Raw genomic sequence first — 12,979 nt, 5'->3', positions numbered from 1 at the left:
TTGAACGAAATTTAAACACCTTTTTAGTGTGTACGAAACTCTGAGTTGTCTTTTGAAGGGCGTCATGGACAAGCTTTTCAGGTTTTTTTATGGCTGCTTTTTACGGCACACTCGTGATATCTCGCTTTATCTAGAATCCTTAGCTTTTTGCGCTAGATTCGCTTGGTAGAGCAGCCTATTTCTACCGGAATCCCGCGAAACAAAAACTCAAATACTTATCTTAAATCAAACTTATAACTTATATCCTCAGAAGATTTCATGGAACAGAATTCTATCCCTCGAATTTATAATCTACTGCAGCCTTTATGAAAAAATCTTGCTGATCTTATTTTACTATCTAAACGATGCTCTTGTGACTTCGAAAACAAACTAGCTAAGAATGTATATTCTGGTCGAGGAAGTATGATACGAAATTAAAGTCTTAGGTGACAATACACCAAAATAACGGTAATTTTTCTTCTCAATTCAATCTGAATTTCTAAGCAAGTGATTAAGCTTCTGAATAGATTTTCAGCAAAACGAACCGTTGCTGCCTGTAAAATATGGTTGCTTTAAACATGACGATTGGGGTCAACAAATGCACGAATGAACTTACCTTTACAATCATATGCATGAGTGTTAGCGCTCTCGTTTAATTGAAATCCTGATTCGCATGAGCAGTTGAATCCGCCAGGGTTGTTTTCGCACTTAGCGTTTGCACCACAGGTGTTGAGATTTGAGTGCTTGCATTCATCAATGTCTACAATTCATGTGAAATTCTAGAATTAGAGCAACATATACTAGACTTGCACAGCAAATGGGCCACGGAGAGTGAGCTCATGGCTTGGCAGTTTCCCAACACTGAACACACAATTAGCGTGAGCTCTGCGTATAGCGAAAATTTGAAAATGAATGACTGGACCAAAATGGAGCACCAGTTATAAAAATATGTGGCATTTCTACACATCTTTTGAATCAGAGCGATTTTCACTGACTCCGTGCTTCATCGGTGACGTAAATTATACCTTAACCAACTTACCTGCACATGTGAGATCTTTTCCATTGGTTGTGTTTGTCGGTTGAAATCCTGGTGCGCATGCACAAACGTGGCTTCCTGGGCTATTAGTGCACTTGGTGTTCTTACCACAATCGTTGAGGCTTGGGTTCGCACATTCATCAATGTCTGAAAAATAATGATATCGGCCAATGACAAAAGAAGTCTGTTTCTGGCTTGTCAATAAATGATTACGTTAATGTGACGTCATCGTTTTGGAAAAAATCCCATCAGTCTACGCTGGACTACATAAATTGCGTTTTCAAAATAGTTTACTTTTTAATGGGCTCCGTCTTGGTTGAACGAAATTTAAACTCCTTTTCAGTGTGTAGAAACTCTGAGTTGTCTTTTGTAGGGCGTCATGGACAAGCTGTTCAGTTTTTTTATGGCGGTTTTTCAGAGCACACTCATGAAGTCTCACTTTACCTACAATCTTTTTAGTTCTCGATGCGCTTGGTAGAGCACCCCATTTCTACGGGAATCCCGCGCAAAATTCATGTGGAATTCTAGAATTAGAACAACACATGCTAGACTTGCACACTAAATGGGCCAAGGAGAGAGAGCTCATGGCTTAGCAGTTTCCCAACACCCAAGACATAATAAGCGTGAGCCCTGCGAATAGTGACATTTTTGAAAATGAATGAGGGGACCAAAATGTAGCCCGAGTTATAAAAATCTGTGGCATTTCTACACATATTTTGAATCAGAGCGATTTTCACTGACTCCATGCTTCATCAGTAGAAAAATAAATCTGCCGGCAAATTGTAACATAGACCTGGGAGATTGAAACTAATAATCGACGCGATAAATCTTTCGCGTAAATTAGGCCTTAACTAACTTACCTACACATGTGAGATCTGCTGCATTTGTTGTGTTTGTCGGTTCAAATCCTTTTGCGCATGAGCAAACGTGGCTTCCTGGTCTGTTAGTGCACTTGGTGTTCTCACCACAACCGTTGAGTGTTGGGTTCGCACATTCATCAATGTCTGAAAAATGACATCAGCCAATGAGAAAAGGAGACTGTTTATGGCTTGTTTTATGAATCGCCAAGCAATGATTACGTCAATGTGACGTCATCGTTTCGGAAAAAGTCCCATCAGTCTACGCTGGACGACATAAATAGTCTACTTTTGATTGAGTTTTTAAAGCGCTTCGTCTGGGTTGAACAAAATTTAAACTCCGCGTTTTAGTGTGTACGGAACTCTGAGTTGTCTTATATAGAGCGTCATAGACAAGCTGTTCTGTTTCACTTGACAGTTCCGCAATGTTTTAGTGATTTTAGTGATTTGTAATCAAACATACACATTTTTTTCATTCTTGTCCATTTGAGTCAATTACCATGGTTGTTTTTCTAACTCAAATTGGGATCGCGCAAAATTTAGAATTTACTGATTTCGAGTATATTTTATCATCGTTAAGACAAAATTGATTTCGTTAAATTATAAACCTTAACAACTTCAATCTAACACCAATAAATTGTGTAGATTTCACATCAGTCGTTATCTGAAAAGACTGCCCAATAGCCTGTTGAAAACGTGAGGTTTGGTCCCTCAAAACTGCATGAAAACACCTTCAATTGTGTCCATTACATGTAACAAAATGAGGTTACTTTACGGCTGTTACGGCCAAGCGTGGCGCGCTTACACTGGTTCCAAGATTTTAAAAAAAATCCCAAAAATTTGGATAAAACACTTATTTGCTGAATAGGTCGTTTTGAATTGAAAATTTTTAACACTCGGTCTATGGTGCATGCACCAATCTTGCTGTTTTGGGAAGTATGCCATGTCCTCGAGTGAAATATATCCTGTACGGCAAGCCTGCTCGCTCAATCAATGAAAGCACAAAAAGAAGCTAAGATAAGACTTATTTACCCTTGCATGACTTGCCATCTCCCTCGAATCCCTTATAGCAAGTGCACTTGTAAGAATCCTTGGTGTCGGTGCATGTTGCATTCATGTGACAATCGTCAGAGAGGGTATAGCACTCATCATAACCTGAAAAAAAAGATAATAAAATAAAAGCGCCGTTAGTTAATTCTATCCGGCTTTATAGTGTCATTTTTGTTACTGTTTAAAAACTGTTTAAAATTTCAATAAGAAAATGTGTTAAGCCACCAGGGCCTGGTTGTTCAAATGAGTGGATAACGTCATTAAGCATGTGTATAAATCAATATCCAATGGATAAAATGTACTCCAACTAAAGCATTTGGATAGTGACTTATCGAGTGGATAAAGTTTTCCAGTCTTTGAACAACTGGAGCCAGTTTACGGCATTTGATACGGATTTTCAAAAGTTAATAAAGGCAAGAATAAGAAAATAATTAGGATATGCCTATTAATGCTGGTAAAATTAAAGATAAATAAAACATAAGCTCATGTCTCTAATTTTTTTTTTCATTATGGCTCCTCGAAAAGCTCTCCCCATCCTTGGAGATCCAGGGCGGGTTATTCGGGAAGATCATCATCATCTTCTTCTTTATTTAAAAACACGGTAAAAACATCAGCCATTAACAATTTAATATAAAAGCTATAACATATTACGAGAGACTATGTATACAGATAAATCTTCTATAATTTAAAATATTGCTAATTAAAGAAAAGTAAACTAAATGAAAGCCTGTTTTACATGAATGCCGTGTAGGAATCAATGAGCAATCGTCAGAAATTAGTCAGAGATGTTGCTTGTCTAGCAGCTGAGGGTAGACTGTTCCAGAGGACTGCACCACGATAGCCAAAGCTAGTTTTGTAATAGTTAGTACGTGGCAAGGGAATAGCAAGCTTATTATCAGAATTACGCAAATTGTAAGAAGTAATCACATCACTCCGCTGAATGAATTTCGAGGACAAATAATTGGGTGCGAGGCCATTCAAGGACTTATAGACCATCTCAGCCTTTGTTTTTGACGTTGAGTTTCTAAATTGTCCCAGCCTTATTCCTTGAATAGTTAGTTGGCGTCAGCATCATAACTAGAATGAGTAAGGACGCGGACAGCACGGTTTTGAAGTCTCTGTAATTTGTCAGATAATGTTTTGGCACAGTTACCCCAAACAACACTACAATTCACTCTGTATTTTTTAAGAACCTTTTTTATCAGAGCGTCGAGGCTGAGATTAACCAACATTTTAAGAACGTATTTTAAAGAACATTCCTTAGGCTGAGGGTCGATTAAGAAAGTTTTTATTTTGTTAATCTGTATATAAAATCAAGGCAACAAATTTAAATTAACTAAAATACTTAAGGGAATGTTTTAAAAAAACATTAACAATGGTGACACACATCTCAGTTTGTCATAATCAGCAGTTCTTGGTACCCTATTTCAGCAGGCAACCACTTTGATAGGTTTTCTGACCACGTCCGCATTGATTTACTGAAATACATGTAGCGTCTACCATGTAATTTAAGAACATCTTAAAAACGTTTTCAGCCTCAAATCGCAAAAAAATATAAGAACGTTCAGCCTCAGCTCCAAAATCAGACGTTCTTATAAAAAAGAAGAAGAAGAAAAACAGAGTGTAGTCGAAGATAACTGAACTGTTTTCTGTGAAAGCGATAAAGTATGACTCTCGACGATCCAAACAACTGGTACTGGACAGACCCAAAAAGGAAATAGGCAGACTTTCTCTTCGACACAGAGGAACTATGATCTGGAACTCACTCCCTAGCAGCGTTAAAGACTACGATAATGTCACTACGTTTAAAAATCGTCTAAAGCAACTCTCCAAATTTATTAACAATTTCACCTTTGAAAAGGAGAGCTCACTGATCACAAATAAATCACATCACTTCTATTATTACTGACACTAATACGTATTTACCTAATCTAGTTCAATTTTTTTACTTTATTTTTATCTTTTTTCTTTCTCTTTACTCGTACATTGTACATATTTGGTCTTTTATATATAATATTTTTTTTCTTTTTTATTAGCTGTAATTGTTGTAAATTAGTAACGCAGGCCCACATCAGCCAACGGCTGCCAGTCTTTTTAACCTGCGAGATCAAATAAAGTATGTATGTATGTATGTATGTATGTATGTATGTATGTATGTATGTATGTATGTATGTATGTATGTATGAAGTGCGATTGGACTAACCCGTGATAGATATTGTGTAGAGTTGCGGGAGGAACACGGTGACTTATTCGTCTAATAGATCCAATACCAGAAGAGATTTTTTTTTAGATATAGCGTAGATATGATTACTCCATGTTAAATTTTCATCAATTAATACACCAAGAGACTTGGTAAAATTGACTCTGTTTAATTGTGTACCATTAATTTCCAGGAGAACGGATAGACAGTTTAATTTTTGTCTTAATCCAATGCACATAAATTCAGTTTTCGTCATGTCGAGAGTCAATTTATTGGCAATAAGCCAACGGTTTATATTTGATAAGTCCTGATCAAGAGACTTTGAGGTAAGAGAACGAATCCCCCATACATGCCCCTCTTCCTATGAAAATCTTTTTCAATCTATTTTTGTTTGCGTTGCTATTTTAATGTCGACATCTTATTGGTCACTTAGAGTGACGTCATTTAATTTTAAACTCAAAAATGCATGGCGCGAACTTAAAAAAAGGTTGAAAATAATTATCATGGGGCACAGGGATTCGCTCTCTTACCTCATAGTCTCTTGTCCTGATTTAAAGAAGCCTCAATGGAGCAGATGTGGTTGTTGGCATATGTTAGGTGAGTATCATCCGCATACATTCTTGGTTGCGAATTTGATAAATAATTGGGTAAGTCATTAATATATAAGAGAAACAGCAAACGCCCCAGTATTGTCCCCTGGGGAGTCCCACAAGTTAAAGTGCAGCTTTTAGAAAGGACACCAATTGCAGCACATTTTTGCGTACGATTGTTTAAGTAAGAAGAAAGCAATTCGTAGGCACTTCCTTTGACTCCCTATGAATATAGTTTGTGTAATAAAATATGGTGATTGACTGTGTCAAATGCTTTTTTTAGATCTAAAAAGACAACAGCGTTGACATAGCCACGTGTTAAAGACCCAATTATCAGTGGCTTCGAGCTAAGCGGTCACAGTTGAGTGAAAGGATCGAAAACCAGACTGATATTGTGTCAAAATATTATGTTGGGACAAGAGAAGATGGCATCCTCTCTTGGTCTCAAAGACTCAGTTGCTACTGCTGAGATCACAGAAATTGGGCGATAATTGTTCATATCACTTCTATCGCCCTGCTTGAATATAGGCGTAACTTTGGCCAATTTCCAGTCATCAGGGAATGTGCTGGTAGTTAAACAGCAAGTAAAAATAATAGAGATATATGGCGAAATAAGGTCACCACATTCACGAATAAGCCGACATGATAGCTTATCGAGACCAGCCCCTTTTTTTAAATTTTTCCGTTCGGAAGAAATGATTTTCAGTGCGCCATCCCTGTTCCTTCGCAGGGAAAAATATACCCTTACTAGTAAAAAATAGACCCTTACTAGTCCGCTCCTACGCAGAAACTACCTTTTTGTAGAACACTGGAGTTTTGTGTCATTTCTGGTGAAGCCATGTTTAATTACATGTATAGCTCTTTTTCTATTACCTTAAATAACAATCTTATTAAGCGGGTTTTTCACTTCACTTATCTCGGCATAGTCTTTGATGACCGCCTTAGCTGGTACGAGCAAATAAAGCACCTTATTTCGAAGGCGGGAAAACGCGTAGGAATGCTCGGCAGGCTTCATAGAAGCCTCACTAGAGAGAGTGCAAATATAGTTTATTGTAGTCTAATTAGGCCAAGTTTGGAATACTGTGTAAGTGTGTGGGGCTGCTGCGGACAAGGTCACAAACAAAGCCTTGAAGCCCTCCAAAACCGGACAGCCAGAATAGTTGCAAGAACTGTGCGCAGCAACCCAGCAATGGACGTTCTGAAATGGCCCACGCTGGAGGAGCGCTGTCGTAAAACTGTTTTTAAACTCGTTAAAAAATGCCTGCAAGGTCAATGTCCCCAATATTTTAAATAATATTTTAAACGTAATAATACAATCCATACGCACGCCACTAGACAAAGCAACCTTTTACATCCGCCTGCAGTGAGGACCGAGATCGCAAAACGGTCTTTCTATTACTATGGTTGCACTCTGTTTAACGAACTATCTTAATGGTATTTCGTATTTATTTACTTCTAAATCTTTTATTTGTACATAGTTTTCTATCTATATTATTATCAGTATTAGTTTAATATATATGCATATTAAAGTTTTAGTACATTGTTGTCCTCAGGGCTCCCACTGATAACAGACAGTTTTTTGCATCTGAAGGGGCTACCCTGAGCGGTCTAAATCAATAAAGGTTCTTCTTCTTTCCCTACCTCCACAGTACTCTTTCAATAAGTCTATGATATAGAAGATTTCCCATATATCTTCGGCACGGTCATTCTTCAGTCGCCACCGCACAGCATATTCCCACATCGTGCATATCTCCGGGTCTAGGAAAAATTAAGAAATTTTCCATGAGTCTTTTTATTCTTGATTAAATACAAAATATTATTATATACTATAGAAACAAGCATAGCTCCATATTTTACTGGCTGCCTGTCATTTTCAACTCCAAGGTTATTTCAGGCAGCCAGTACTCCTAATACTTCTGTGTTACATTGTAACTGCTTTTTGTAGACTCTGGGGTAAATAAAGTTTCTTGTTGTTGTTGTTGTTGTTGTTGTTAAAAACGTCTTTTCTTGCCTACCACTGACGTTCAGTATTTCAAAATTGACTAAAGACGCTTTCACCGCAGTGCAATTAATGGTTCGCTGACTATCTCGTACTTTTTCCAGATTTTCTATTTCCCATCTTAATTTATTAGTTTATTCTAAATTTACCTACTCATGTACTTGAATGTTCCTTGTTTCCTTCTTGTGTGTTACAACCCAGGTAAAGCATGATATGATGATTTGTGTATTAAAACTCAGTACTCAGCTGGTTTAGTTCTTACTAATTCTGAGTAGTGTTTACAGTCAACACGTATCAAACATTTTGTTGATAGGGGTCGGCATGAAATACGCGCAAATGTTTCTGAGCTCATTTGGAATTAGATTGCCATCATTTATTTCGTCTACCTTGAAATACACTTGAAATAATAATGTAAAGAAATAAATTTGGTAAATAAAATACATAAAGGCTTTTTATTACAATCGAACCTCCCATAAGCCCTATTAAGGGACCACCCATAATGTCAAGGATATGTGGTCGCTTACGGGAGGTGGTCGCTTACCAGAGGTCAGACCACAGGGGGTCTAAATTTCGGGTAATTAACATATGGTTATTGCGGAGACCTAACCCTTTTGCCAGTGCTTATCGAAAACTATTCCTAGCTACAAGTATATTAAGACTGGTCCAAAATTATTTTAGGCAAAAAATCTTTGGGTGTATGGTGATTATTGTTTATATCTCACAAATTACTTAATTCAGCGATTGAGACAATTATTGTGAAAGAAACTTGACTCTTTTATTACTCCAGGTGGCGCTGTCTAAATTTTTCAGGGAACGGGACGTAAGCAAAAGGATAAGAAAGATAAAAGATAAGAGAGATTTTTTCCTACAAGAGATTCAATCTAATTAAAGTTTATTTCAGTGTGACTGTAGTGCATGTGTATTTTATCAATTGCTTCAATGCTAAGCTATATCGGGAAACACTTCCGGTAGCTCCTACTGTGAGATTTACGGCGTCCGCTTTAAAGATGTGGCCAATATGTTACAGCGACATTGTATTATAATTTTCGCCCGTGAGAGATACAGCAGATTGTGTGTCAAGTGGTCGCCTACGGGAGTTTAAAAACAATTGAAAATTTTAAACAATCATCTCTAAAAGTGGTCGCTTACGAGAGGTGGTCGCCTACAAGAGGTTCCACCTATAGTGATTTGACTTAAAAACTTTTGGTATTTTGGAAAAGTGGTCGCTAATAAGAGGTGGTCGCTTACGAGAGGTGGTCGCACATGGAGGTTCGACTGTATTTTCGTTCTCAGAACCCTGAATTTGATCATTTCACATTGTTGTATTGCATAGGACGGCAAAGATCAGCAAAAATTTTAAAACGCACGTGCAGAACGCTTGTTTTTGTTTTTGTTTTTTTTCTCATTCAAACCAATTGTTTTGCAGCGTTGTCGTTGGCGTCGACGTCGTTTTTGCTTTTGGCCCTTTTTAGTTCTTTGCAAAAATCTGCAGATTAAACACTAAAGTAGATCACTTGAAAATGAGCAGTCAGTCAAAGGTGGTCTACATAGTGACCGTGCGGCGTAAATTAATTAAAGGAATAGGTGTTTTTACCACAATTGTTTCTAATCTCGCAATCTGATTGGCTAATTTTCCGTTGTCGATAAGAGTCTAGACAACGCTGCTCGCGTCATCAGCGCGCGAAATTTTGACAGTTATTGTAAAAATTTTCTTTGCGTTGATATTGTGGTAAAAAACAAATCCACAAAAAGCTTAATGTATGTAAGTCCTGAAGGTTTTTGTTGTATATCTTAAATATTAGGAGAATAATTCGTGTTATAAATACCGAGTTTAAATTAAAACCTACCTTTGGAGAAAAAAAAGTTCTCTAGTTCCGTAGAGTGTTAACTCGCGTCGGGTGGGATTTAAAACCGACTGAGGTTAACGCCGTAGACATAATATAATTAAGACACAATTTATAATTTCGAGAGCAAGGTAGTAACAAATCGTAAAAAAATATTGTCACCCAACGACAGAAATATAAATATGGCTGTTCTGAGAGGTCAAGACTTTTAAATTACATTCGATTAACGCAACTCGAAAAGATTGCGGATTTTGCCATGAGAGAATTACCTAAGGCTTTCTTTCCTTACACCAGTCCAAGGAATAGAAGAAGCGAAATTCCAACAGCAAAAGTCTTGTGCCTTGCGGCCATGCTGGGTTAGGAAACTCTGTACGCTATTCACAAACCGCTGTTGTTCGGTAACTATTGATTTTTTGAGTACGGTTTTTGTAGTGTCCTTGAGAATCACTCTCCACTCATTATTTACGTCATTGCGTCGACGAAGGAGACGCATCCTAATCGAGTCGTTGTGCATGTTCCTAAGCGCGAGAAATCGAGAAACGAGGTTGTATGTCGGTTCTATCTTGAAACGTCACAATAGCATCTAGACGTCTCAATACTGTCCATCATGCCCAGCGCGCGCGTTCCTTGGCGCGAGAAATCGACAAAATAGGTTGTATGTCGGTGCCATCTTGCAACATCACAATAGCATCTTGACGTTCAGATACGGTCCATCATGCCCAGCGCGTTTCGTACCCAGTACCAACCTCTGTACATGTTCCTAAGCGCGGGAAATCGAGAAAAGAGGTTGTATATCGGATAGGATTGATATAAAAATAAATATCAAAAATTGTCAAAAATGGTTTTGAAGAAAAAAAAAAAACACACAGACGTTTCGGGTATATAACCTTTCTTCAGTGTAGTTTTTTCTACACTGAAGTGTCTTGCATCTCCGAGGAACTTTCCTTTTACCGTTCATTACAAAAGAGGTTGTATGTCGGTTCCAACTTGCAACGTCACAATAGCATCTTGACGTCCCGCGCGCGTTTCGTACCGTTCCTCGTGATTTCGCTTCGAAAAGTACAAGACAAGGTATAGTCAAGATGAAAGCCTCATCACATTCAATTTGAAGATGTTCTGAAATTGCAATCACCTAGGTCTGATTTGATAAGGGTTGCATTAAACATACAAATGAAGAAGAAAAAGGAAAGAAAACGTCCTGCATGAGTAATAACCTGCACTGGGAAAACAAAGAAGTAACTGGAACTACAGTACCCCCGCCGCACCCTTGGTGGGATGCCCTGTAAACACCTGGGACTTGTTGCATGAAACGTTTTTAAGATAACATGGATGTTAACGATAGTTTTCAGACAATAACCTATTGTTTTCCAACTATACATGACTTATGCAACCCAGTTAGGTGCCTAAGGGCTTAAATTAAAGCGACGCACTATAATCTTTGATTACTACTAGTCTTATGATTGTAAAGTCATCAAATTTCTATAATTGAATCTCGCGCTTGTGAACATTACTTATGTTCAACCGATAAGGTGAAATTTTGTTCTCATTCAGGCCCTAGCTTTCCCCCTTTTTTTTTCTTCCTTTGTTGAATCATAAAGAATAAGACTCAGCTTAGAGCTTCAAGCAAGAGATCATGCAAATCACAGCAAAACATAGGTGAATTATAAATTATAATGGTGGATCATGCGATCACGATGAGATGAATTTCCATACAGCAGACGCATCCTGTAGCCACTGGTCTACAGGAAATTCAAAAATTTCATAACACTAAGGCAATGTCCACACTATGCCGGATGGCATTTTATTCCGTTGTGAAAAATACTCTGGCCTGGTGTGAACAGAAGTGGCCCAAAACCGCCGCCATCTTTCCACTAGAATCCAATCCTCGCTCCTTATTGTTTACTTCGGTTCGGTTCTCTGTTCATGATTACTGAATTGAAGTGTCACGAATTGCGACGATTTACTTTCAAGACCTAAGCAGCGCAGCATCGCCCTGGCACAAAAATCGATTTGAAATCGGTGTTTTATGTGAACGAAAGCCCTATCCGATATGTTTTTGGTGCCGGCACAAGAGCTATCCGATTTTGCGTCGACATATCATTGCTTTAAATCCACGGCCGGGTGGTAGATTTACACAGAATTCTTAGCGTACGGCAACCCTTAAATTGTTCATAAAAAACCGTACAGAAAAGTTCTAGAAACTTCAAACCTAGCATACACAATATTTTTAGTACAGGGACGAATTTCACAAAATGGCTTTCTGTTCCTTTTGAACGTGTTAACAACTATCAATGCTACCCACCTCGGATAGCCCTTGTTAATTGTGGGTATCTAATATTGTAATATGTCTTCTCTCATAATAAATTGTTGTTGTTGTATGTGCCTATTGACTGCGTTAGAATCGCAAGGAATTGTGGGAAATATACAGTCGCTATGTTTTTCCGTACAGTGGTAAGGCCGGATTATTTCAAAGTGCTACTATGATCAAATTTTTACCTCTTAAATTTTGAGGTCGCTCACCTAGAATTCTAGGAAAGATTAAAAACGGCGTTTACCGTTTCTAAATATCTGCATTGGTTCCGGAGATATTTAAGTTTAAAAAATGTAAAAAATATGTAAATGAGAGGACTGATGACGTCATACTCTCAACTCAATATAACATCAAGTATATAAATAGAGCTATCTCAGTCAATTTACACCAGAGACCATTGAAACCTGGCAGGCTAATAGTTCTAAAGGCAATACACCTACGGCTATAAAAAATTCGGTTCCCATGGCAACTCATTCTTTTCCAGTCCTCTCCAACCTGATTTCAATATTTTAGTGATTTTCAGCCTGAAAAACATTTAACAAGGCCACGAACTCAACCTAACATATTTATACGCTTGCTGGATCATGCAAATGAGGCATCATTGGCAAATATCAAAATAGAACGCCAAAGGTGGCCAGCAAAGCCTTAAGTATCAGGGAGGACTGGAACCCAGCATGTTGCCATGGTAACAAAACTGATAAGCGCATATTGTGGAACGCACCTAGAACAATGTCACTGCAAAGAATCAAGCATTTCTGATGGCGAATTGGCTGAGATATCTTTTTTCATAATATTTGATCAAAATTCTGCGACGTCATCACTTGACTAATTTGCAAATTTTAAAATCTTGAATATCTCTGGAACAAAAAGAGATATTTGAAAATAGTAAACAGCATTCTTCTTCTTGTACAGACTACTTGCTTATGTTTTAAAATGGCTTAGATTGGAAAGACGCAAATTTCGTCATAGTAGCACTTTAAGCGAGGATAACAACCCTATAACTAAGTCACTATCCAAAGGATAAAACAGCCCCCAACTAACACATTTTATCTGCTCTGACAGTTATTTATTCAGTACTTGAAGTCATCCCGGCGCTCTTTGAACATGCCAATT

At 37.8% G+C, this 12,979-nt stretch overlaps 1 protein-coding gene across 1 annotated transcript in view; it reads right to left on the bottom strand.

The window, feature by feature from the left end:
- LOC146488745 (uncharacterized) overlaps positions 1 to 7,468 on the bottom strand; it is an 80,428-nt gene extending 72,960 nt beyond the window's left edge. The window contains exons 1-5 of the mRNA XM_085112049.1: positions 7,354 to 7,468; positions 2,905 to 3,027; positions 1,876 to 2,019; positions 1,019 to 1,162; positions 596 to 739 (exon numbers count right to left, since the gene is read on the bottom strand). Of these exons, the coding sequence (XP_084968175.1) occupies positions 596 to 739; positions 1,019 to 1,162; positions 1,876 to 2,019; positions 2,905 to 3,027; positions 7,354 to 7,453 (655 nt within the window). The 5' untranslated portion in view covers positions 7,454 to 7,468. The remainder of the gene's footprint in view (positions 1 to 595; positions 740 to 1,018; positions 1,163 to 1,875; positions 2,020 to 2,904; positions 3,028 to 7,353) is intronic.
- Between the last annotated feature and the right edge of the window lie 5,511 nt (positions 7,469 to 12,979).

Source organism: Pavona decussata, unplaced genomic scaffold, assembly GCF_977016875.1.
Source record: "Pavona decussata unplaced genomic scaffold, jaPavDecu1.1 SCAFFOLD_8, whole genome shotgun sequence".
Classification (NCBI taxonomy): Eukaryota; Metazoa; Cnidaria; class Anthozoa; order Scleractinia; family Agariciidae; genus Pavona; species Pavona decussata.
Note: the sequence above shows the minus strand (reverse complement) of the source record. Positions and strands in the feature narration are given on the sequence as shown.